Source organism: Sardina pilchardus, chromosome 16 (assembly GCF_963854185.1).
Source record: "Sardina pilchardus chromosome 16, fSarPil1.1, whole genome shotgun sequence".
NCBI classification, from domain to species: domain Eukaryota; kingdom Metazoa; phylum Chordata; class Actinopteri; order Clupeiformes; family Clupeidae; genus Sardina; species Sardina pilchardus.
Genome location: NC_085009.1, coordinates 14,886,880 through 14,914,501, shown reverse-complemented (window position 1 = coordinate 14,914,501; position 27,622 = coordinate 14,886,880). Strand labels below are relative to the sequence as shown.

At 40.2% G+C, this 27,622-nt stretch overlaps 3 protein-coding genes across 3 annotated transcripts; all 3 read right to left on the bottom strand.

Moving 5' to 3' along the window:
- Nucleotides 1-439: 439 nt before the first annotated feature.
- Nucleotides 440-4,008, bottom strand: LOC134060553 (uncharacterized protein K02A2.6-like). Its single transcript, XM_062517284.1, has 4 exons — nucleotides 3,492-4,008; nucleotides 1,690-2,750; nucleotides 1,164-1,647; nucleotides 440-501 (listed from the first exon to the last, which is right to left on the bottom strand). Exons 1-4 carry the CDS (start codon nucleotides 4,006-4,008, stop codon nucleotides 440-442), a joined length of 2,124 nt encoding a protein of 707 aa, XP_062373268.1.
- Nucleotides 4,009-7,985: 3,977 nt separating this feature from the next.
- On the bottom strand, nucleotides 7,986-27,237 carry LOC134060549 (macrophage mannose receptor 1-like). The gene is made up of 13 exons (XM_062517279.1): nucleotides 27,134-27,237; nucleotides 26,659-26,703; nucleotides 25,947-26,327; nucleotides 16,698-17,087; nucleotides 16,246-16,578; nucleotides 15,800-15,882; nucleotides 15,358-15,424; nucleotides 14,380-14,444; nucleotides 14,059-14,125; nucleotides 10,300-10,689; nucleotides 9,828-10,160; nucleotides 9,411-9,493; nucleotides 7,986-8,403 (listed from the first exon to the last, which is right to left on the bottom strand). Exons 2-13 carry the CDS (start codon nucleotides 26,681-26,683, stop codon nucleotides 8,323-8,325), a joined length of 2,298 nt encoding a protein of 765 aa, XP_062373263.1. The 5' UTR covers nucleotides 26,684-26,703; nucleotides 27,134-27,237; the 3' UTR covers nucleotides 7,986-8,322.
- On the bottom strand, nucleotides 23,880-25,770 carry LOC134059710 (brevican core protein-like). The gene is made up of 3 exons (XM_062516176.1): nucleotides 25,497-25,770; nucleotides 24,994-25,073; nucleotides 23,880-24,890 (listed from the first exon to the last, which is right to left on the bottom strand). Exons 1-3 carry the CDS (start codon nucleotides 25,654-25,656, stop codon nucleotides 24,810-24,812), a joined length of 321 nt encoding a protein of 106 aa, XP_062372160.1. The 5' UTR covers nucleotides 25,657-25,770; the 3' UTR covers nucleotides 23,880-24,809.
- Nucleotides 27,238-27,622: the final 385 nt, after the last annotated feature.

Genomic DNA, 27,622 nt, shown 5'->3' with positions numbered 1-27,622 from the left:
GAGAGAAGACTACCCACCCTCCCAAAAAATATACCTGTCATCATGGAAAAACAGTCATAGCCCCTCCACCCTCCATGAAAATATACAATTTGGCTTTTAGCTGCGGGTCAGAGCGCCATGCTAGATTAGGAACATTAATAATTATTCTCGAGACATTTGACCATAGCGCCTAACAGAGCCCTGTGTTAATGAATTAAGCTAGCTGCGGTTTTACAAGTCTGACAACATAGGAAACAGCTCACGTTGTAGGGTGACAATAAATGGACCTGATAACGAAACATAATTTACGCAAACAGATAAAGGCGCAATGTAATTCGGCAGCCTGGACAGTTCTTAGTTCTTAGAAATGTGTTGAAATAAACTTCTCAGGTCAGTCTTGGCCAAATTAAACTTTCTCTGTACCGTAGTCCCTTTCAATGAACTTTCATGTACGGCTCTGCTACAAATGCAACTCTATCTCCATCTGCTGATCATTCCATTCCAGGTACTCTTGTTGTACATCTAGGCAAGAATCACTAACTCATTACACGAAGTTAAAGAGTCTAACATTTGAAATGGTAAATGATGATAATGATTCCTGTTATATTTCTGTATACTTGAAGAAACGGAGACGGCATTCAGTTCACTGTTTATTCCAGCAACACACTCATTGAACTAACGTACAGGGTGTAGCGTATCTCACATATATTATTCACCAGTAGAGGGCGCTCCAACACAACCCCAAACCCTATATGCGTAACTAAACAAGGATACAACACTCCTCCCTTTTTAGTAACTAAATCATCTACTATAAAAATGCTGTAAACACATTACTGTAAAACAGGAATACAGGTTAGCATCTCATAATGTTAATAATTTGCTTGCCTTTTAACTCATGCAAAACTAAACAACCTCACACTCTTTATTTAATTTTCAAGGCTACGAACTCATGACTAAACCCTGGCCTTTGAGGCCATTCACTTAAAGGAAACATAGAAATCATAAGTCCAGTCTCTTTGGAGCTGTGTGGTATCTCTGTGGATATTTTCTTGGTTCAGGTTCGGTTGTGGGTGCTCTGACTGGTGTTGAAAGTGGCGTTCGATATGCTGTGGGTGTGGTGATCACTGCACTTGCAGGCGTGTGTGTGTGCAACTGTTGTCTTGGTGTCATGATCCTGTCTCTACTGATGGCTTCAGTAGCTCCTGCAGTTCCCGGTAAGTTCATCTCCGGTGTCTGGTGCTCCGGTGTCTGGTGCTCTGGTGTTTGGGCATGAGGGGGGTCATTGTCAACAGGCGCAAAGTCCATGGTTTCCTTGGAGGACAGCAGGTGGTCAATATGGACAGTGCGCTCTCTCACACCATCATTAATCAGATAGGTCACAGGGCCCTGACGCTTCACAACTGTAGCCCTACTCCATTTCTCCTTCCCCTCACGGAAGTTTCTCATTCTGACCAAGTCACCTGCATTCAAGGTCCGCAAGGTAGAGGAAGACCGATCATGGTGTGCCTTTTGTTTTGCCTGCTGGGCTTCCATGAATTTGGCACGGTCCGGCCTGAGGAGACTGAAACGGGTCCGCAGCTGACGTTTCAAAAACAGCTCGGCTGGAGTACATCCCGTGACAGAATGTGGCGTACTGCGGTACATAAGGAGGAAGTTTGCTAGGCGATGCTGTAGGGAACATTTTGGGCCTTTTTGATCCTCACTCAGTACCTGCCTCATCAAAGATGCCTTCAGTGTCTGAACGGACCGCTCAGCTGCCCCATTTGAGGCAGGATGGTATGCCGGAACCAAGGTCTGCTTGACACCATTATTTCTCAAGAACTGTTGGAACTCTGATGAGGTGAATTGAGGTCCGTTATCACTGACACATTCTTCTGGCAGGCCATGAGAAGCAAACAGACCACGGAGGACTTCAATGGTTTTTAATGCTGTTGTCACAGTCATGTGCACAACTTCAAGCCATTTGGAGTGGCTGTCCACCACCACCAAGAAATGTTGCTTATCCTTTTCAGCAAAATCAATGTGGATTCTTTGCCACACTCGGGAAGGCCACTTCCAGCAGTGCAATGGTGCAACTCCCGGCATGTGTCGTACCGCCTGACAAGCTTGGCAGTCCTGCACTCTATTTTCGATATCATTATCAATTTGAGGCCACCACATACAGCTTCTGGCTAACGCCTTCATACGGCAGATGCCCTGGTGTCCCTCATGCAAATCATTCAGCAGCCGTTGTCTGTGTATTGGTGGAATGACTACTCTCAGTCCCCATAGGATGCATCCATGATCAGCTGACAGCTCTGTCCTCTTATTGAAAAAGAGTTTCAGTGAAGAATCCCGGAGCTCATCCGGCCATCCCTCCAAAATATAATGCTGCACTTTGCTGAGAATTGAATCTTTCTTTGTGCCTTCTGCTATTTCACAGGCTTGTACCGGGAGTTCATCCACATAAGAGAAATAAAAGATCCCCTGTTCAGCAGCTGTGTCATCCATCTTTGTTTCTGGCAGCCGAGACAATGCGTCAGCATTTCCATGATCCTCTGATCTGCGGTATTCTATGTCATAGGTGTAGGCCATTAGGATCAGTGCCCAGCGCTGCATCCTCAGCGCCGCCAATGTCGGAATGGCTGAATGGGGCCCTAAAATGGCCAACAACGGCTTATGGTCTGTAATCAAGGTGAATTTCCTCCCGTAGAGATACTTATGAAATTTCTTAACCCCAAAGATAATCCCCAGCGCCTCCTTTTCGATTTGAGCATATTTCTTCTCCGCCTCTGTCAGAGTGCGGGATGCGAATGCAATTGGCCTTTCTTCCCCATTTGCCATCACATGGGAGATCACAGCACCCACCCCATAAGGTGATGCATCACAAGCAAGCCTAACCCTTTTCTTTGTGTCATAATGCTCAAGTGCTTTACTTCTCAGTAGCTGTTCCTTGCCTTGTTTAAAGGCAGTCTCACAGCCTGGAGTCCATTCCCATGGAGCATCTTTCTTCAGCAATGCATGCAGTGGCTGGAGTAGTGTGGCTAAGTTTTCTAGGAAACGTCCATAGTAGTTCAAGAGGCCCAAGTACGATCTTAACTCAGTCACATTGCTCGGCCTAGGTGCATTGACTATGGCCGCCACTTTTTCCTCAGTGGGATGTAGCCCCTGTCCATCAATGAGATGTCCCAGGTACTCCACTTGGTCCTTCATGAACTGACATTTTGCTCGTTTGGCTCTCACTCCATATTTCTCCAGCCTGCTCAAGACCTCTTCAAGTCTCTTTAAGTGTGTTTCTCTTGTGCTTGCCGTTATCAATATATCATCCAAAAAGCAGGTGACTCCATCCAGACCCTGCAACACTTGGTCCATCACCCCTTGGAAAATCGAAGGTGCACTGGAGACCCCATATGATAGGCGATGGTATCTATACAGTCCACGGTGAGTATTGACTGTCAGATACTTCTCTGAATTTGGGCTTAGTTCGAGTTGCTGGTACGCATGTGACAGATCCAGCTTCGAAAACCATCTACCCCCTGCCAATGTTGCAAAGAGATCTTCTGTGTTGGGTAGAGGATAGGTTTCCTCCTCTACACTCTGGTTGATGGTGACTTTATAATCACCACAAATTCGAATGCTCTTGTCAGATTTTGGGACGACAACTAAAGGGGAGGCCCAGTCACTACGATCAACTTTTGAAATTATTCCCATTGCCTCCAGTCTGTCCAGTTCCTGTTCAACTGTCCCTTTCAAAGCATAGGGCAGGGGTCTGGCTTTCTTGAAGATGGGCGGTGTCTCTGGCTTAATCCTGATGTGCGCTTTGAATCCACGGATTGTACTAGGCCCCTCGTCAAACACTGACTGGTAGCGTCGCATCAGTGCCAATACCTCCGGCTCTCTGTCCCCTCTGCTTTGCACTGTGAATATGTTTGCCCAGTTTATCTTAATCCTCTTCAGCCAGTTCCTCCCCAGCAGTGCAGGGCGGTCACCCTTCACTATGACCAGTGGTAATGTCTGTCTCTGAGCCTCATATGTCACTGCCACAGTCATTTGGCCCATTATAGGAATGGTGTCCCCATTGAAAGTGATCAATGTCAAGTTGCATGGTTTTAAGGGTAAGTGTGACAAGGTCTTTATGTATGTTTTTTCTGGCACTAAGGTCACTGCAGCTCCAGTGTCCAACTGCATTCGGACTGAGGCACCTTCTATGTTTAAGTCTATTCCAATGCCATCTTTTCCATCTGTAGCTGTATAGACTGAGTATACACCAAATAGTTCATTTTCACCCTCACTAACCTCATCTTCGTTATTTTCCTCCTGCTCAACATATTGTGTTGTCACAGTTTTTCCACTCCTGCACATGCGAGCAATATGTCCAATTTTTGAACAATTGTGGCATTTTTCTGTTTTGAACCTGCAGGCAGTGGCTGTATGTCTGCCTCCACAACGATAGCAAGGCTGCCTTCCCATGTCCACCACCGATCTATTCAGCTGGCTACCACTTGGAACTGAACGTCTAGTTTGGTGATCAATTCTTGTTTTCTGTCTGGATATCTGATGTACATCTGACACCTCCTTTGGTTTCCCCGCAATTTCCACTGTATTTTTAGATGCCATTTCCATTGAGCTCGCAATGTCACAAGCAGCCTGAAAAGTTAGGTCACGCTCTGTCAGCAGTCTTTTTTGAATGGCTTCTGTTTTCAGACCACAGACAAATCTGTCCCTTAAAGATTCATCCAAATATCCGTCAAACTCACAGTATCTGGAAAGCTGTTTCAGCGCCACAATGTATTCAGCTACACTTTCTCCCTCTTGCTGATTTCTCCGTTGGAAACGAAATCGCTCCGCGATCACCATTGGTTTTGGTTTGTAATGGTCTGTTAGCGCCTTGCAGAGCAGCACGTACGTCATTGTGCTAGGCTTTATCGGAGCTGTTAAGTTCTTCAATAAACGATAAGTTTCTGCCCCAATTGTAGACAGAAATGTACTGACCTTTTTGTCATCGGGCACTTCATTTGCTATTGTCCACTGTTCAAAACGTTCAAAATATGACTCAAAGTCCTCGTCTGATTCCTTATATTCTCCAATACTCCCGATTTGGAAAGATGCCATGATGCTACTTTGCTAATTCCACTTCGCTAGCTTCCCAGTTTTCTTACTGCTGAACTTTTCTTTGCTGTCTTTCCTGAAAGATTTTTTTCCGTCTTCCTTATCAAGTACTGTTCGTTTTCTTTAGCCTACTTGCACAATAATCCCATCCTCGTCGCCACTGTTATATTTCTGTATACTTGAAGAAACGGAGACGGCATTCAGTTCACTGTTTATTCCAGCAACACACTCATTGAACTAACGTACAGGGTGTAGCGTATCTCACATATATTATTCACCAGTAGAGGGCGCTCCAACACAACCCCAAACCCTATATGCGTAACTAAACAAGGATACAACAATTCCTTTAGCAAAATACATAATGATGATTTTATTTTTAAAAAACATGGAATATTTCAAGACTGATTATTAATTAATTTAATTAAGTACAGTGCAGTTCCCAAACATTTACAGGCTGTTGTTAAAGAAAGAGGTGAAACAACACAGTGGTAAAAATGTCTACATGAGAAATTAGGATGACGAACAGGTTTCTGTATTTGGCCACAGTGGAAGTGTACAGTGATTTACATTCCAAGTCATACCATCAACATTTTCAACTCTTCCACATTGGCTTGTGAACTCTGACTTTTAAAAATCTGTTTTTTTCCCTCATTGCAGGAAATGCACTGCAAATGATAAATGTATCATTTGAATTTCATTTCAGTCTCTGAGAGAGAAAGAGAGCGGTCATGTATCACGACATGTGTGGAGGATTGTACCTTAAGTCAGAAGACTGAAACAACACTCACTCAGCACATGCATACAGCACATACCAGCACTACTTGCAGCTCCAAGATACTTCCAAAGCACTGTGCATTGCTATAGAGAGCATGAACAAAAGACCACACACACAACCTCAACATGACAGCCATTGATTGCTGGGAGTAACTAAACAGCTATAAATAAATATAAATAAAGCTATATACTGTATATATTTCTGCTTTCTCCACAGGCTGCCCCGAGCATGAGAGTTAGAGAGGCTATATGGAGTTGTTCAGAAAGGTAAAGTGGTGACCTTTGACCTGATGAATTTTCTGTTTGAAGTTGTTTTATTTGCCCTCACCAATAATATTGCTTAATGGTCTTTTAGGCCCCACGTCAACTTCAAGGAAGCGCTGCCATGCCTAACCCTTGCCCATTCCCAACGCCTTAAAGTCAGTGGTGGGGGCCCAAAGGGCCATATCTCAGTATCATTGTTTTTTACGCAAAGTCCTTTTTGATAAAATAGACCGGTCTACTTTACCAGAAAGGAGAGATAAGTGTTATGGCAGCAGATCCAGTATCTGTGTCATTCATGAATTGGGAAAGCACTCTGGAAATAATGGACGCGTGCAAAAACGTGTGTTCAACAAAAAATCTTTATCTAAGAAAATGTCACTTTCCATATAAACAATAAACTAAAGGTTTCTTCCTGTTACAGTTCTTTCAATAGTTTAACTTCTCACACGACAACCACAGTCAAAAAACTGTGTGCAACCATGCTCTCCAATCCATCCATCTTCTAACGTTCTACAAGCCAAAAGTGCGTCTTTACGCACGCTACCAAATTAAGAGTCCTTGTTCATTTTAACATTTTTAAATTACTATTAACTCTAGATGAAATTATTCTTTCTTCCATGAAATTATAAATAAATGTACAAAAATACTCATACAAATAATACAAATGGCTATAACAATAAGCATGGAATTTATTTACGAAGCTGATGTTGGGAAGTTACCATATTGTATTACAAATGTACGATATGCTTGTTTGGAATTTTGGTCCTTATCAGACCAGATCAAATGACTGTTTGATGCTCAAGGTTCCTCATATTTATTCTGAGCTGGTAAACTCTTACAGCCTTTTGCTATAATGCCCCTACTTACTGGAATACTCTTCAACACACTGTAAAAATGAACTGTCTACTTCCCTATGTGGACTAACCGAACACAGATCACTCCCAATATGTAATCGTTTCTTCCTTGGGTCATGTCCGACCTTCCCTGAAAATCTCATCGAAATCCATGCATGACTTTTTGAGTTATCTTGCTAACAAACACACAAACAAACAGACAGACAAACAAACAGACAGACAAACGCCGGTCCCCGATGAAAACATAACCTCCTTGGCGGAGGTAATAAATGTTGAATAAATAACTAAATGGATGAAAAATAAATGTGGTTAGTGTGTTTCGTGCAAAAAAACCTGTCAGCCCACTTTAGTGTTATGCTCGGAAGGCAGACCTATCAGTAAAATCATCCAGGAAGTTAACCGACAAAATAAACTAGCTGCATTCAGCAAATGGCTCTGTGATGATTATATGTCAAGTGTGGAAGGGAGTCATGTTGAGTTTTAGTCTGCTGACTTTATTTGTAACTTCAACAAGTAACTTGTTGGTGACTTGTATAATCAGGGCAGAAGTTTTCAGACTAAATTATGTGTTTTCATAAATGCAAAAGGGCTCTCGACTGTTATAAAAAGAAATGGCTGATCTTTAATGCAATATACATGGCCCAATATCAGCAACCGTTCATCCAATGTTCCCAAGGCACATTCTAATCTGATATCATTTGAGAGATACAAGCTTTTGCAAGTGAGCAAGTGAGTTGTGCTGAACAGTAAGACTGTTCTGCCAAATGATCTTAGAGTTTTGAGAATGTAATTTCTAAGGTAAGGAATCTTTTTTCTTCAGTGTAAATTACAGTTGCATCGGAAATGGCAAATCACTTTATTTTTCTTTTTAATAGCGAAGACATCAAGACTCATCATAAGACCTTGCACATGTTACACATGAGTATGAATATATCAGCTATGTTTATGAAAACGTTTTAACAAATTGGTCCAGATGTGATGGTCATTTTTCCACAGTACCAGATATCCAGAGACTGGAGAGATATGATCAATGAGGAAACAGGCTTTATTCTTTCAATAATACACACCAAGGGAGACAGACGAGCTTCATCAAAAGGATTCACTTATCTTTTAAACAACAAATAAATGGGGCTGTGACCTCTAGTTCATGGAGGAGATGCACTGTATAGGTCACAATTTAGAACAAGAGATACAAAATAATGAACATAGAAATATACATATGAAGACATATATGGCAATGATTCTGATTCACCACTCTTCCATGATAAAAAGTACACAGATGAAAAGTTAGTAGGAGTTTGAATTCATTACCATAAATACATCTTCTTGCATGTGAAACCAATTATGATGTTGTTTGACTTCCTCATGTATTTATACGGTGAACACGTCTCAGTCTCACAGTCGTGCTGTTTGGAAGGCCATTCTCAATCAGCTCCTCACGAAGCTGATGAAAAACAATATGATATGAACATGACGGCTGGAGCAGATGCAAAAAAAGCCCTTTTCTGTGCTGTTTGCAAATATGAAGAAATATGAAAGTTTCTTTTGGTCTTTAGTTAATGTGCGATATTTCAACACAAAGGGCAACCTTTGGAACAATCACATGATTAGTTCCATGTGCTCTGATTTAGAGCCCGACCGATATGGGATTTTGAGGACCGATACCGATATCGATATTTGAGAGTTTCAATAGCCGATAACCGATATATCGGCCGATAATCATTTTTAACCAGCATAATTTAAAAACGTTCTCCTATAAAATGTTGATCAAGTTGGGGCGTTATCTGTTTAAATAGGCCTAACCATCTGGTTTCCTAATAAAACATTCTATTTTAATTAGATTAAATTTAATTTTATTTTAATTTTAATTAAATAAGTAGTGTGGTCTTTTCACCTTTGATAACCACCATTGCACAAAATATTATTTTTACTTTACCTTTAAAGGAATACGCCACCCAAAAATGAAAAAGCTAGTCTCGGTCACCCCCAGAGTTAGAACAGTGAAAAAAAACCCGGTTAAAATCCGTCTGGGCATTCTCCTGCTTTGGGAGCAGCGATTTTAGCTTTAGCTTAGCACAGTTGCTGTAGATGAAGGGTGTCAGTGAGCACGTCCTCCAAAAAAGTGACCGAGACGTCTACATTTTTTTCTAAATATATCTTGGGAACCTGTGTTCAAAGCGAGTACAAATCATAATGCAAAATCGAACGAGACTATTACCTGGGCAGATCTTTACTTGGAACTATATTCAGCCTCATCACCGGCGAAGCACCGCTAGCTAGGCGCAAAGTTCTTATTTCACTTTTTGAAATAAATGATGGAAAAAAATGAACTTATTTATTTTCTAATTTGTTTAGACGCGCCTGTATATTTTTGTACTCACTTGCATAATAACAGAAAGCAAAACATGAAATATTCTAAATATTCACTATTCAAAGGAGGCCTTCACTCACTGATTTTAGAATCACTTCTTCAATCTCAGCTTCTGTCAGGTCAGTCTCTGTGTCGACAACCATCCTCAGACCAACTACAAAGGCTGTCAAGTTCAAGTCAGAAAGTTCATGTTAGTTCTGTGCAAGAGGAAGAGATAGGAATTGGCAACTGTGTCAAGCTGACTTAGAGGCTATAGAGCAAACTCATTTATTTTTCAAGCAAGAATTTAACGTCATGCATTCAGATGCATGTACAGTATGTGTACACGCACGCACGCACGCACGCACGCACACACGCACGCACGCACACACACACACACACACACACACACGAGACCTGTCAGAATGCTGACTGTGACAGGTACAAGTAAAATAATAATAAGTAATAATAATAATAATAATAATAATAATAATAATAAACATATAATGGACGTTTACCTGAGTAGCAGAAGAAAGGGCGGGTAGTACTACAGTTCTCATCCGTCCACTGGCCCGAGTCACTGAATGACACTGCAGTGCAGAGTTGATTACCATTGGCGTTATCAGGTTGACCGGATTTCCAGTTTCTAAAAGAGGAGTCACTCCCGTCTGACCACAATCTGGTTCTGTACAGGCCAATGTATACTCTATTGCCGTTTGCGGCATCATGGACCTTTTGATTTTCCGTACTATTCCTTATGCTTGCAAGATCGATGTAGTTGGCTCTACAGGAGGCTTGGGCATCATTCCATGACAATTTTGTCGTATTCAAAACGTAGGTATCATTGACTCCTGTAACACACACACTTGCAAAGGTTACCCAAGATCTTAAAAGCTGTTTGAATTTACAGGACTAATAGTCACACAGAAATATTCCACAAGTGTGCAAATTAAAATGTTGCAGTCAAAATTGACTAAATCAGTTTCTTACCATAGCAAACAAAAGATATGGGTGAAAAGACGGTGTCACAAGGTATATCATTCCATGTTCCATCAAGAAACATTTCTACACACAGCTCTTTTCCTCCGAAGTTATTGGGTTCAACTGCGCTCCAGTTTCTATGTGTTGTCTCTCCTGGACCATAGAAACTGCTGTCGGTAATGGACCATCTCCAGCTGTTCAGCAAGTCGTCATGAAGTCCGATCCAAGCAGAGCCAGTCTGGCTGCCAAGTTGAGTGAGTGCGTTCACATCGTCGGTGTCGTAAAGGGTGGCCAGGTCTGTGTAATTGGCCCTGCAGTAACTCTGGGCTTCACTCCAGTTTTTTGGTTCGTTCACAAAGTGGTATTGGTGAGAGAGAGCTGAGCTGAGGGGGAAGAGGCCTGTTTGTAGAACACAGAAGATCATATCTGGCGATCAGATTTACTTTCTGTAAAAATAAGCGAACGAGTTGTCTTGGTTGGATTGCAACCTGCTTGTTTTCCAAATTTCATGTTGAGGACACATTTTTATCACAATTTATAATCATGCAAACTCCCCACATTGAAATGGCATTTTCAATTAAAAAAAAAAAAAAACACTATACTAAATTCTCCATTTTCAAAATGCACGTCATTTTTGCAATCATGCAGATGTCCATGCTTTATTCATAGACATGACAAAGTATAGCACAAACTTACCAAATAAAAGAATAACCAGGAACATGATTCAACTGTGTCCTGGAGTTGCCAAGCCAAACAGACATGTGAAAGGTGGTTGAACAGAGAATGCAGAAGGACAACACCTCATTTATACAATACACAAGCAACTTGAAGCACTCCCACATGTTGTCATCTCTAACTTTTTGACATGCGCATTGTCTTAGTAGCAGGAAAAGACGTGTATATAATTATATGTGTTTCTATCTATTCAGGTATAGTGATCATCTCATAGTGATTTTATGTCATTCCTAGTGTTTCTAAGTGTACAAGGTGAGCTGTGCAGTGGAGAGCAACTGCTTTATTACATAAAAGGACATGTCTGCAAAAACATTATCCTAGATAACTTTATTAACTAACTAAGATAACTTCCTTTTTAACAAGGGTCTTTGCCAAGGGGAGCAGATGTTGTGCCACTGCAGTAGGCTTATTAGAAACTGTACAACAATACAGAAAGTTAGAATGAAAACTTAATGAGAATGAGAACTCTAAAGAAAATTCTAACAGCGACCTGAAAGACACCAAACTGCTAAGGCAACCCCACCTATGTTGACTGCAAAATATGCGCTGCCCATTGGCCTATAAAAACCCCATACACAAACAGCACACATGTATGGTGACACACATACACACGCTCACACACATATGTAATATGTAATTGATAACCTAAGATATGAAATGAATGTCATTTTCAGCTTCTTCAGCCAAGCAGTCAATCTGTTGAACACTCAGAAATAGCATCCTCCCTTACACTGAACATAGTCAATCAACCTGTTCTGCTCATCTACCTGAACAGAACAGGTTATATTGTTATTACTGTAGGGTATTGTTATCATTGCACGGAACTGCCTTGCATATTTATATTTAATCCTAAACCTCAGAGTATACTGATATTGCACTATTCTCACCCCCTTTTCAATTGTATATTGCATCTTGCTTGTGCCTGTCCACGACCATGGCAACCTAACAGGGACAACAAGAAAGTGGACACTCCCTGCCGCACTCCCCCTACAGGCAATTGCATTCCCACAAATAGTGTATTTATTTGCAATTGTACATACTGTGTCTATTCTTATACATACTGTAGCCTTATTTTACTGCCCTTCATTCTATTCATACTGCTCTTTATTCTTTTAATGTTATTTGTTGAGTGTTGTACTTTGAGAGCAAAGATAAACTGGTGTCAAATTCCTCATTTGTTTACGCAAACCTTAAAGCTGATTCTGATTGACATTTGCCCTCACTGACCATTCCATCACTGCAGTGGTACTTTTTACACAAAATCCTATATGATAAAGTAGGCTGATTATCTTTTGCAGAAAGAAGAGGAAAACATGGTAGACCTATTGTATCAATTGATGAGTCTGATGTCGTCCAATAAAAGGTTTTATTCGTGGAAGTGGGCATCACACTAGCCTGGTCATACCAAACCCTCGTACTAATATCGTACCGAGGGTCTGGACCTACTCCATTCAGAATCGATTTCAGGCAGGAGGCGTGAACTCTGTTGAAGTTTGAAACGATTGGGCCTGATTTTACCCAATCGCTAACATTTGATTGTGACAGCTATTAGAGACTACAACGCGCATATGCTCGACGTCATCGTTAACACCCGCCTCCCCCCATCCCCCCATCCCCCCCGTTCGCTGATTGGTCCAGTCGGAATGCATCCTGAGAAATCGAGTTCAATGGGATCAGACCCAGACGTAATGGTGAAGGGAAATGAAAATTGAGCGTAAGCTTACGGATGGCTATGCCAGGCTAGCATCATACCCATACCAACCCACCATCACAAGGCACACACGAGGGTAGTCATGAACACATGCACAACACACAAGAGTGACAGTTAACAAACACACATCTTGAATTGCCCCATGGGGATCAATAAAGTATCTATCTATCTACTGTATCTGACACAAGCACATGCACATCAAAAAGTGTGATGCAGTTTTTGATGTGCCTGTGTCCAATATGACAACATTCAAAAGGGAAACAATACATAAACATTAGGCTATTTGTTTTTACAATAGGCCTATACATTCATTCATTAATAAATTATTAAGGCCGACACAAGCCAATTTGTGACGTCCACGTAATTATTTAGACCGTCATGGATTTCATTAAAAACACTGAAAAGCTTTCACAGGTCAGAACATTTCTCCGATTTTCACGAAACTTGGCACAGATGATCTTCAGACCATGCTTTATACACACATTACTTCCTGGAACAATTTACGGAAGTGTTCAACCTAGACAGCCAATCAAATTCGACAGCGAAGCTGCCAACTCATATCTCGGCGAGGCTTTCACGTAGGCCTATCAAAACCAATCTCGATACTGTGACTCAGGACCCAAATTAGGAGGAGGCTCAAGAAATCTGGCAACCTTTGACAACTGTGGGGGCGCTATAATCACAGGAAGTTAGCTAATATCTCAGCAATGCTTTCACATATCGAAATCAAACCTAGTACAGTATATGGACTTGGGACCCTATCCTGAGGACAAAAAAATTATTTGGTGACCTTCGACCACTAGGGGGTTGCTAGAGTTACAGGAAGTGGACTCATATCTCAGCGATGCTTTCACATATTGAAATTCAAACTTTGTATATGGACTTGAGACCCCATTTTGAGGACAAACAATACATTTGGTGACCTGTGACCACTAGGTGGACGCTAGAGTTGAATTTATCAGCAAGAATTTCATAACCAAACTTGGCTCATGGACTCGGGACCACATCCTGTTGACGCCCAATAAATTCTGTGACTTTTGACCACTAGGGGTGCTATAACTGTCATCACTTTATCATTATCGACACAAACCTTGGTACATGAACTCATAGCCACTCCCGTACGACACACAATACATTTGGAGTACTTTGATAGGTGGGCGCTATAATCACAGGAAGTAGACTCATATGTCACCAATGCTTTCATGTATCTAAACCAAACTTTGTACATGAACTCAAGACCCAATCCCAATTCTAAATCCCAGTGCAACGCAACTCCTGCTAAATTGCTTGGACCCCCCATTGCTGCTTGCAGCTATGTTTACCAGTTATTATGGTTGGTTTGTGTTGACACTCGGGCATATCCATGGCTACACCACTGGCCCCTACATCCTGGAATAACGGAATAATGACTCAATGAACCTCCAAAAATAAATAATGGTTGAATGAATATATGAATGAATGAATGAATGAATGAATTAATTAATTAATTAATCAATAAAAAAGAAACTACAGAAAACTGTAAACTACTGAAAACAAATTTACTACTTTGACTACAGGAAGTGTATACCCTCTACCAAAGCAATGAGGAATAAGCCATAGTTTTTAGCATTTTATAGGTTATATTTATTGAGGAAGGTGATTACGTTGTATTGGGGACATGCTGAATTGAACGCATTTACCACAGTAGAAGATGCCTGAAGGAGACCTAAAAAAAATCATGTATCTATGTTAAAGCAATAGAAAACAACTAAACACATAATAATTGATGTGTCATAAATGTGCAATTTTACTAAAGAATAAGAGAGAAACTTGTTTGTAGCTTGGACAAACATGGACTCAGGGAATCAACAGACATCTCTATACAGTACATAAACAATCAATTACATAGCCTACAATCAAAATGTTGAATTATTTTCAGGTAAACTAGTAGGTAATATACAGGGTATTAAGGTACATCACTTTTGTTCAGTGTACATTACAGTTGCATCAGAAACGGTATATTACTTTGTTTTCTTTTCAATAGAGAAGACAAGTTACACATGAGCAAGTGTACTCAATATTGGCTAATTTAACTAAATGTTTTCACAAATGTGACCATTCAAAGCGAAATCAGTCGTTTTGCGCACAACGTTATTTTGAGAAAATCAACAATAACAAACTTCCGGGTTAAAATGTTGAATTTCACGTTTTCGCATAATTCGACTGTATACAGTCTACAGTTTCATATCGTGAACGCATTTCACGGAAAAACATATGTTTTGACTGTTAAACCCGGCGAAGATTAAACACATTTGCTGTCATTCCCGTTGTGCACGCGCGGGTTAAAATGGTGATTTCTCCTCTTCTGGCATATCATGACAGGAGAACCATGACAACTTTGGATGCGATTATCTTAGCGATAGTTTGTGTAATACCCTCGATATACATATCGTTGGAAAGCTTAGTTTATGGCCGTTCACGTGAGCACAATAACTTAGTTTAGAAAATGTTACCGAAACGACTGGTTCCGCTTTACAGGGTCACAAATTTGCAGTATTGCAGTAGTAGTAGTAGTTAGAATTCATTGCACAAATAACATCATGATGACTTCCATCATGATTGACTTCCTCATGTATTGATACGGTGAACACGTCTCAGTCTCACAGTCGTGCTGCTTGGAAGGCCATTCTCAATCAGCTTCTCAAGAAACTGATGAAAAATAAGTGACTTTCATTAACAGTAAATAAATGTGTGATATTTCGTGGTGACTCCAAAGATGACTATACATGGGGCAGCTTTTGAGCAATGCTGCTGGACAGCCACATAACCATTTCCATGTGTTCTGAGTGGACGATCATGAATATTTGCCTACTGAAGATTGTAGTTGTTTAGAAAAAAAAAACAATGTTGACCGATATCAATATGAATATGCCAGAACAATATTTAGGGACACTACCCAGCAACATTGCTAAAAAATTGCCCTGTGAAATAATCAGCTGGATCACATTAAGCAACTTTGAGACTGTAAGTATAAAAGAGGCTCTGAGACTAAATATTCACTATTCAAAAGAAGCCTTCACTCACTGGTTTTAGAATCATCTCATCAATCTCAGCTTCATTAAGGTCAGTCTTTGCCTGGACAACCATCCTCAGACCAACTACGGTGGCTGTCAAGTTCAAGTCAGAAAGTTCATGTTAGTTGTGTGGAGGAGGAAGAAACAGAAATTGGCAACTGTGCCTAGCTGCTAAGAGGGTAGAGCAAACCGCTTTCTTTTTCTCTTTCCATGAAACATTATTTAACATTATGCATTCAGATGCATGTGCACACATGTGCGCGTACACACGCACGCATGCACGCACGCACGCGCGCACACACACACACACACACACACACACACACACACACACACACACACACACACACAGCAAGATCTATCAGGATGTGTTTTCCATGTAAATCCACAATTGCAATACTGACCATGAAAGGTTACAGGTAAAATAACAAACAGCAACATATAATGGACGTTTACCTGAGTAGCAGAAGAAAGGGCGGGTAGTACCACAGTTCTCATCCGTCCAATGGCCCGAGTCACTGAATGACACTGCAGTGCAGAGTTGATTACCATTGGCGTTATCAGGTTGCCTGGATTTCCAGTTTCTGAAAGAGGAGTCACTCCCGTCTGACCACGTTCTGGTTCTGTACAGGCCAATGATTACGTTAGTGTCGTTTGTGACATCAAGGACCTTTTGATTTTCCGTACTATTCCTAATGCTTGCAAGATCGATGTAGTTGGCTCTACAGTAGATCTGGGCATCATTCCATGACAATTTTGTCGTAATCAAAATGTAGGTATCATTGACTCCTGTAACACAAAAACATATGTTCAAAGGTTACCCAAACTTTTAAAAGTTGCTTGTATACTAAGATTCACACAGAAATATTTGATGAATGAATGAAATGAATTAAAATGTTGTAGTTTACCATAGCAAACAAATGATCTGACTGAATAGGTACAAGGAAAATCATTCCATGTTCCATCAATGAACATTTCAACACATAGTTCATTTGCGTTACTATTACTGGGATTGCCGAAATTCGGATCCCAGTTTCTATATGTCGTCTCTCCTGGACCATAGAAACTGCTGTCGGTAATGGACCATCTCCAGCCGTTCAGCAAGTCGTCATAAAGTCCGATCCAAGCAGAGCCAGTCTGGCTGCCAAGTTGAGTGAGTGCATTCACATCGTCCGTGTTGTAAAGGGTGGCCAGGTCTGTGTGTTTGGCCCTGCAGTAACTCTGGGCTTCACTCCAGGTTTTCGGTTCGTTCACAAAGTGGTATTGGTGAGAGAGAGCTGAGCTGAGGGGGAAGAAGCCTGTTCATAAAAGAAGGTCATATCTGGTGATCAGACTTTCTTTCTGTAAAAATAAGTGAAAGAGTTGTCTTATTTTCCAAATTTCATGTTGAGGACACATTTTCAAGTTATAATCATGCAAACTCCCACATTCAAATGGCACATTATTTGTTTTTTGAAAAATACACTATTATAAAATCTCCATATTTAATATGCATGTCATTTATGCAACCATGCAGATGTCTGTGCTTTATTTTTTAAAAATCCTATAGGACAAAGTAGCGCAAACTTACCAAATAAAAGAATGACAAGGAACATGATTCAGCTGTGTCTTGAAGTTTCCAAGCCAAACAGACATGTGAATCAGAAACAGCCTGCGTGTGATAGAGAAGGCAGAAGGACAACACCTATCCTATCCACCTAAATAAAAGCATGGGAATATTCTCAGTTATTTTTAACTCTGTGTACAGAGTAAACAAGCGCTTTATCACATAACAGCACATAAAACCTGATTTACATGTTTATCCTAGATAACAATCACTTTTCTACAAGGGCCTTTGCCAAGGGGAGCAGACGCTGTTCCACTGCACTAACTAGAATCTGTAAATAATACTGAAAAGTTAGATGGATAACTTAATGAGAATGACAAACAAAAACAACATTGTTTCTCTAAAAAAGACTTCAAACTCTAAAAAAAGGCCACTTCAAAGACACCAAACTACACTGAACAAAGTTATACTGTAAACATAACACTTTTGATTTTGCCCCCATTTATCATGAGCTCTACATGAAAAGCTTATTTTATTTGTTCACAAATCTGTCTAAATCTGTGTCATTGAGCACTTCTGAGTTCTCCGTTGCCGATATAATCCATCCACGTCACAGGCGTGTGGCACATCAAGATGCTGATTACACGGCATGATTATTGCATGCTGTGCTGTCAAGGTATGCACTGTCATCATGGAATCAATGACCTCACCAACTAGATCAGTTGCAATGGACTGTGATAGAGGGCCAGATGGAAAGAAGGCATGAAACTGACTCCGGCCTGTCTGACTTCCTGCTTTGGCACCAACATCATCAGCACCGTCATCATCATCATCATTGGTAGACACCTAACTGGGAGTTCAGGGCAGGAATTGTTTTCAAGAGTTTTTGGTTACACATACTTGAAGATGCATGTACTATATCTATGCATGCAATATAAGAGTGACATGACGCTGTCACAAACTGGTCATAAACATTATAAATAAGCCATAATGTTTATGACATAATGCTTGTCATTAAGTGTCAAGACTCTTACTCTACTGATCTAAAACATTGGCCATAAGTATCCATATTGTTCAGATAGAAATTATGTTGCCCAATCTCAATGGGAGAGTGCCGCTACCCTGGAATAGCGCCCTCTTTGGCAACCCCAATTGAACTTCAATGGCTTTGCGATGTCTGACATCACAAGCAAGCAGTTTTGCTGAATCACCCATTTGTCAGTGTCTATTTCTAATTTCAAGATTTTCATATGAAGGAGGGCACAACCATGCCTCATGTTCATGATAGCTCTTTGTTTATGCACAACCTCTCATAATTCATGAAAACCAAGAAAAAAAATATTTCCATTCTATGTCACCTTTAAGAACTGGGGAACAGGAACAGGGTGGGGAATTGATCTGTCTGAAGTACAGTAGCCTGTAAAAGAAGGTTATCTGGTGATCAGACTTACTTTCTGTAAAAATAAGTGAAAGAGTTGTCTTGTTTTCAAAATTTCAATGACACAGTATATAGCACAAACGTACCAAATTACAGAATGACAAGGAACATGATTCAGCTGTGCCCTGGAGTTTCCAAGCCAGCCAAAACAGACATGTGAAAGCCATGGTAGAGAAATCAGGAGGACGTCACCTCCTTTAGACCACATTGTTAACAGCCACCTCAAAGATACCAAATACTGGTAGTGCAACATTACATATTTTGACTGAAAAATATGCTGCCCATGGGAAAGTATATTTACTTGTACTTGTAGCCAAAGACTGATGTTTGAGAGAGGCTGCATGACAGATTCTTCATTTGTATTCACTTTGCAGATTCTATACCTTTATTACTATACACTTATATATTATACATAGTTTGTACAGTATACTATCATGAACATGAAAAAAGTGGGCGGCAATAGCTCAGGAGTCTTTCAGCAACCAGAAGGAGGTTGGAGGCAAACTCCTCCTGACTTCTCCTTTGACCCCAAAAGTGCTCCCGATGTGCATTCAAATACGAATGTAGCCCATTTATCATGGGCTACCAGTAAATTAACAGTGCACCTACTGAATATGCATGGGTTGCTATGCAATGCATGAAAACATGAGTGCACAGCTATGGGGCAGTCCTCTGAAAAGGTTAGCATTAGAGTGATTTGAGTTTTTGTGCAGAAAACTGCACACATCGAAATCGATGGTTAGGGATTGTTCAATATCCCTACAGGAATGCATGTGCAAATGCCAAAAAACAATGCTGTATTAACAATGCAAATGTACAACAAACTCTGAAATGAGATGTTGAGACAGCAAGGGTATACAAAAATCAATAAATCCCACATAGCCTACACAGAGACAACTCTCACACCACCTTCATGTTGTGCTTTTTATTCATACTTTTATATTTATATTCAACAATATTTATATTTTACAAATATAACCCTTTCATTCCCCATATTGATGCAGCTCAAGGTTTCCAATCAATCCAAGCGGCCAGCTTTTCACCGAAAAGGGGGTGGGAAGGTGCAGCAAATTCAAAAGTTCCTGGATGTGCAAGTGGTGCGTATGGGACTGCCTGTACAAACACTGGAGTCTCTTCACAATTACTGAATTTAAACACACATAGTATGTTGTCTCATAAGGAGTCTGTTCATGATTCACAATTGACATTTTGAGTCTGTTAGAGGAACAAACACTCTACTCTGCCCCCATAGCAAAAATAAATAAATAAAAATGTTTTAACGTTACCAAATTGCTGATTTGATGGGGGACAGGAGGGGCTTGAAAATTCCAAAGTGGGGAATGACAGAAAACGTTTGAGAGCCACTGGTCTATAGGAAACCTGCCGCTGGCCTCTGGTCAGTGTGAGCCCTGCTTAATGCAAACAAACGGCTCCGGCCCTGTAAACCTAAGTTCCTGTTCCTGTAGTCTAAACTTGCCAAATTTTAATATGGCTACTGTAGGTGGTGTATTCGGTTTGTTCCGTTGCTTTGAAGTTGATCTTTATGCAGCTGGATTTGAGCTGGACTGTTTGGCAAATAGGGCTATCTGGGACACTTGGTAATGACTGTATCCTACCAATCAGAGCTAATTAGGGAATCGAATAGGCACCATGTTGGAGACCAAGATTTCTTTTGCATATTGACAATCATTGCTCGAACAAGCTCGAAGCCCTAACCAGTAGGCCAATTCTGCCCATGACAAGGCATATTCGCCCCATAGGTATACGGTCATCTGACATTGTATCCAACATGGAGCCCATGATTTGAGCTGGCCAAATGAAACTTTGGCCCTTTCCGAAGTGGAGTCCCTACTCACTTCGACTCGGTTAGCGAGTGAACTTCCTTTTCAAGTCCACTCGTGGGTGAGGAGAACACTCGCATTGAAGGGTTAGGGGTTAAAACCGCTACATTTCGGATGCGCTTGAAGGGAGAAGGAAATTGACGTCATATTAGTTTTCATAGAAATTATTAACCCTCCTGTTGTGTTAATTTCATGTTAATCAGTTTTGTGTTCCCAGTCAAAAATGACCGACCCCAGTATAGTTGATTGTAATCCATAGTTATACATATATATTCACCTAATGTTGTTATGTATCTTTTAATTAGCTCAAGTCCTTGTGAACATTACATTTTTTAAAGTTTTAAAGTGCTATTTCTGACCTGTAGGCCTCATTGACCTGAGCTCATACAAGTCGTTTTTTAGTAAAAATAGCATAATATATGCATTATTTTGGCTCTAATCAACATAAAGATAAATATATTGTGCTATTTATCACAGAATACTTCATGTTCAAGTTTAAAAAGAACCTTTGTTTTGAAACCATTTCAAATTCCTAACAGTGGCACAAAATCACATCTTTTGTGTTCCCGGTCAAAAATGACCGACCCTATTTTAGTTGATTTTAAATCCATAACAAGACATATATTCATCTTATGTTGTTATGGATCTTTTAACTAGCTTAAGTTCTTGTGAACATTACATGTTTTAAAGTTCTATTTGCTATTTATGGCCTGTAGGCCTCATTGACCTGAATTCATACAAGTCGTTTTTTAATACAAATAGCATAACATATGCATTATTCTGGCTCTAATAAACATTCAGATAAAAATATTGGGTTATTATATCACAGAGTACATTATGTCCAAGTTTTAAAATTATCTTTGTTTTGAAAGCATTTCAATTTTTTCACAGTTGCACAAAATCATACTTTTTGTTTCCCGGTCAAAACTGACCGGTATGATTTTATTTGTAAAGAATGACCATAAATAGTCAATAGCGTGCCTTTTCTGAGCCACAACTGACAAAACTCTCTCTTGAGTAGTTCTTTAATAAGCTGGCACAGGTCTCCTGAGGTATTTTGACCCATTCTTCCATTGCGAATTGTTCCAGCTGCATAGTTTCCGAACATGGACATTCACTTTGAGCACCCGACACAGATTCTCAATTGGATTGAGGTCTGGGCTCTGTGTGGGCCACTCCAGGACCTTTGTTTTGGTATCCTTGAGCAACTGTTGGACCAATTTTGATGTATGCTTTGGGTAATTGTCTTGTTGGAAGACCCTGTGACGACCTAAAGCTAGTCTAAGAGCCCATTTCTGCATATTATACTTCAAAATGTTCATTTTCTTTTTTCATGATACCATGCACCTGAGCAAGGTTCCCTGTGCCTGAGGCTGTGAAACAGCCCCATGCATGATGCTCCCACAACCATGTTTAACTGTGGGGTTCAACTTAGGGTTGAAAGCATCTCCCTTTCTTCGCCAAAAGTAAGCAACATCCATGTTCCCAAACAGTCCCAGATTAGTCTCATAAGACCAAAGCACAGACTTCCAAAACTATTTTTTTTATCTCTCAAATGCTCACGTGCAAATCTCAGTCTGATAGAGAGGTAGATAGATAGATACATTATAGATCCCCAAGGGGAAAATCAAAGTTGTGATGTGCCACTCTTTGAGTAAAGGGGTTCTTCTGAGACGATGGCCCAACTTTGTTCCTTGAAATATCAACTCCAGAGTCAGACCAGGCCAGGTGAGCAACAATCATCTTGGCAGATGTCTGGCCTTCTTGCTGACATCTCTGACTATTTTCCTCTCCAGAGTTCTTGAAATCTTGTGCTTACAATCACACCCCGGTTTGTTTTGTAGAATTTGTCTCCATGTACTTGGCAATAATGCAACGTACAGCAGTTCTAGACACTGAAATGCTTGGAAATGGTAATATAACCTTCCCCCTTATGATCCTCCACTATCTTCTTTCTGAGCTCAAGACTGATTTCCTTTGTCTTTGACATGGTCAGTAAGAGTAGTCCCTCGATAATGTGTACAAGTGCCTTGTGCCTTGTTTCTTGGAGTCCTTTTATGCTGATTGAATGCTCGGGTGTTGTTATGAAGTCAATTGACTGTACAGGAGTGGTTTGAAAGCTGATTGGTAAATTAGGTGTGTTTTGATAGCAAACAAATCACATGGGCAGTAATATTATCGACCATCCCATCATGGGGGCTAATATTTTTGACCACTATATTTGATATAAAGTAAAACGAAAAATGTGTTTTATATTTCAAAATGTACGCCAAAAGCTACTAAATAACACTTTTTGTGTGTGCCCAGCAACACATGCATGTGTGGGTGTATGAGAGAAACTGTTCATATGAATTGGCAAGTCACTCAACTCAATTTTATACACTTTTTGTAGTCACATCCATTCATTTCTAATGACCGGTCATTTTTGACCGGGAACACCACAGGTGTACACAAGTTGAATAAAACACACAAAATTTCATCAAAGTTATCAAAAATAATTTTGTGTGTTCAGATGCCCTATGTGAACAAGTCATGAAATCTCATGACAATCAGATTAAGTTAACTATACTTTTCAGAGACAAAATGTGCAAAATCGGACAGATTTGACCGTAACACAACAGGAGGGCAATATATATTAAATCGCCAATTAAGATGTTCTGGACACCCCTGTGTATTAGGATATACATCCCTCTTCTCTCCTTTCATTACTATGAGTGAGGAGTTGCATTTTATGCTTTATTTAACATCATATTATAAAAGTGCTAAATGCGACCTGCACGAGTTGAAATATTACAGCCTACTTCTGTACGATCTTGCACATTTTACTGAGTATCAAACTAAACATGAGTTGTTACAATGTAGCTTAAATCACACTTTTGTCTGTATGCTGTGATATGGACCAAAAAACAACTGGCAGGGAGATACACGAGCTGCACGAACACTTGAAAACGGTTGCACCTGCGATTCAAGACAGCATCCATGCTGACTTGCTCCTGGCACTTCACTCAACTCTAGGCACTTCACTCAACCCAAAATTCGTTTCGGATGATACTCAATGTGGCGGACCCTCGCGTGAACGCGCAAATGAAGTGGAAGTGTGTAGGGCTAGGGTTTAGGGGCACATTTCGGAAAGGGCCTTTCTCTGTACCCATAAACCCTTTCAATGAATTTTCATGTACGGCTCTGTTACAAATGCAACTCTATCACCATCTGCTGGTAACATTTACATCATCTAACATTTGAAATGGTAAATGATGATGATTCCTTTTGTAAAATACATAGTCATGATTTTATTTTCTTTAAAAAACACACAATATTTCAAGACCGATGATTAATGAAGAGGTGGAAAATCCAGCTTCAAAAGGTAAAAGTCCTACCACATATCTGTGTCAACCATTCATTTAAACCAGCTGATTCTAATTAGCACAACTCTTCAGCTGGGTAGAGCAGCTAATTGATGAGATCACCTTTGCTAAGTGCAGTTTTCCAGCTAAGTTTTCCACCTCTGTTAATTACTTTAAAGTGTAACTGCACCCTAAAATATGTTTTTGAGCAGTTGATTGATTGAAATTGAAATGAAAGTGGTGAACTACATGAAAATGCCATGGCATGTTTCAACCTGTAGAGGGCGCGGAGAGCTATATCTCCAATACAAAATCATACGAAATGTTACTTTTCTCGGGAAACGCGATTTTTGTCAATATTAACCCTGGTAATAGAGTAGGTCACCACTTATGAGTAATTTCAATCAATCAACAGCTCAAAAAACATATTTTAGGGTGCAGTTACACTTTAATGACACGAATGCAAGATTCATTTTGTACAGTGTAGTTCCCAAACATTTACAGGCTGTTATTAAAGGAAGAGGTGAAACAACACAGTGGTAAATATGCCTACATGAGAAACTAGGATGAGAAACAGGATTCTGATTCTGGAAGAACACATTGATAAATGACATTCCAAATCATACCATCATTAACGTTGATTGGTTTTTAAAGCTGAAGATGATTATTCCTTTTTCACGTTTCTGGTTTCACTTCTGGAATAAGCTACAGTCAAAGGCTGCAGAACACCCTTAGACACAAAGTCCATATCCCGAAATGTCCAATTTCAGGCAATTAATTGATTGACTTTATGTTTAGGCCTACTGGATAGAAACACCATAATGCGTGTTTATGGCTGTAGCCAGTCCTTTTCAGGGGTTGACCTGGTAGACCCGTCTTAGACTCAGGGTGGTGCTGTTCGGAAGCCCGTTCTGGATAAGTTCCTCACGAAGCTGAGGATCAAATCATAGGAAGAACACATTGTGAGCACAAAAGGACAATGGCACCATCTGGTGGACACAAACTGCAAGGAGGTACAAGTATCCATCTACTCACTTTTAAGATTGTCTCCTCAATCTCTGCTTCACTGAGTTCAGTTTCAGAGTCAACCACTACCCTAAGACTAGACACGTATGCTGTGAACAGTGAGACAATTCAATCAGCATGACATTTGATTTGATTAAAATCATCAGTTAGAATCTAAGATGTAGTCTAGAGAGTGTTCATATGAAATGAATAGATCAGCCATTAGGCCCATCCTGCATTCAGATTACCAATGGATGCAAGACGACCTAAAGGAGCAAATTAACAAGTGAAGATTCTCAGTAGAAATCAATTCTGTGTAACAGATACTGTGTAGAGTAACTTCCTTATGGCATATGCTTAATATGGGCCTTTCTGTGCAATCCATTCAAATATTAAATTGTTAGTACAGTCATATTAGTAGTAGCCTTTATCAAAAGAGTATTGTTTTTTTCTGTGTGTTTTTAAAACAAAAGGAACTAGTAAACAGTAATCATTATAATTAAGAAAGCATGAAGAGCATGCCGGATGTTTACCTGTGTAACAGAAGAAAGGAAAGACATTAAAAGCACAGGCCTCATCAGTCCACTGGCCCGAGTCGCTGAAGTGCACCACAGCACATTGAAGATTAAAATTGCTGACAGGTTGGCCTGACCCCCAGTTTCTGAAAGAAGATTCACTACCGTCTGACCACATTCTGGTTCTGAATAGACCGATGTACACAATATTTCCTGAAGCAGCCGTAAAGACATCGTCATTTTCCGTCAGATTCCGTATGCTTGGAAGATCGACAAAGTTGGTCCTACAGTAGGCCCTATGTCTGGGCAGCACTGAATGGCAACGACAAATTAGCTAAAGTGTAGCTACCACCGGCTCCTATGACAGAAAACAAAGCCTCCTTGGTTAATCTTTTCAAAAATAATTTTTAAGAATAAAATGAGATTTTATGACTGTTGTCTTTTAGGCCATTTGACTAGGCTACTAACCATAACAAACAAAATTGCGGGACGTTTCACAAGATACATCAATCCATGTTCCTAAGGAGTCCATAACTACACAGACCATTTCCCCACCCCTATCATTTGGCTCTCCTGATGCCCAGTTTCTATAAGTCGTCTCTCCTGGACCATAGAAACTGCTGTCCGTAATGGACCATCTCCAGCTGTTCAGCACGTCGGCATAAAGTCCGATCCAAGCAGAGTCAGTTGGGCTGGCAAGCTGAATGAGTGCGTTCACATCGTCGGTGTCGTAAAGGGTGGCCAGGTCTGTGTAATTGGCCCTGCAGTAACTCTGGGCTTCACTCCAGGTTTTCGATTCGTTCACAAAGTGGTATTGGTGAGAGAGCGCGGAGGTGAGTGAGAGAAATCCTACGGCCCAAAACAAGAGAGAGAGGAGGTGAATCTTTTTTTGGTCTCAAACTTGTTTCTTGTTTCTATTGGAAACAAGAAACAACTGATGCACATCAGTTGATAAGTTCAAAGTGCTCCCTGAATGAGTTGTACGTACACATTCAACTTCAGGGTCTTTGTCATTTGTTCATTGGCTATGAAATGAAATATGTTCCACCTTTAGATGCTGCAGACACCCTCAATAATGATAATAATAATAATAATAATAATAATAAAACTTGCATTCTTTTCTTTTTCATAAGTTTGATTAAATGATTCAAGTTTGTGTTAATAGACTTTGTACACCAACCTGAGAAAAGCAGAGCGAAGAACATGATTCTGCTGACTGGATTACCTGCGGTACAACAGAAAATAACTGAAATGACAATACTGGAGGGTGGACAAATAATCTTGAACTATCTGAGAGGAACTACTTTTGCTTCTTTTTGATCATATAAAAATTTAAGCGGACACAAGGGACAGATCTTCAACTGAATCTGGCGTTTTTGATTGATCTGTCGATAGATTAAGCGTAACATCATCCATCACTTCAACGGAGCTAAAACTTCTGCCTATACAGTAGGCCTAAATAACAAAATACATAATGCAATGCTAATTTGCCAACTGTAAGTAATAATAAATAATAATTAATAAATAAATAAATAAATACCCAGTTACTTTCTTTGAAGTTAGAGTACGCATGCAATATTCAATATGAACTTTTTACCTTCTTGGATATCTGTTAGAATGAAAAAATATCCTGAATATCAAAATGTTTCTCTCACCAGGCTTGACACTCTGTTCAACAGTCCTCAGCTTCTGTATGTGTTGATCCAACAGCAACAAGGGTGTATCCAAGAGACACACCTTGACTGGTTTGTGCACATACTCATTCCACAGACGAATGCATGACAGTTTCCCGGACTACATCGCTGGTCATCAGTTCAGATGGAATCACCCAAAGCCACGGTTTAAAACAACGAATGTTGCGAACATCGTTGCTGGTTTCCTGGTCCCCAGTTGCATGGCCACGCTTCTTTGGTCATGAGGCATGTTTGGCATTAGCAACTTCAGAAGTCCTTCATAACCCAAGCATATGCATGAGCATCTTGCCATCTCAACAAAAGACGACTCGATTTCATAACGTTACTCAGATCAGCTATCTTAATTTCAATTAAAAGTAGCCTACTACCCACTATGATACATTTTGCATTTTGATAATAATTAAACATGCCTGTGTTAGTTAGGCAGTTAATATGGTTTTGTTTCTTTTA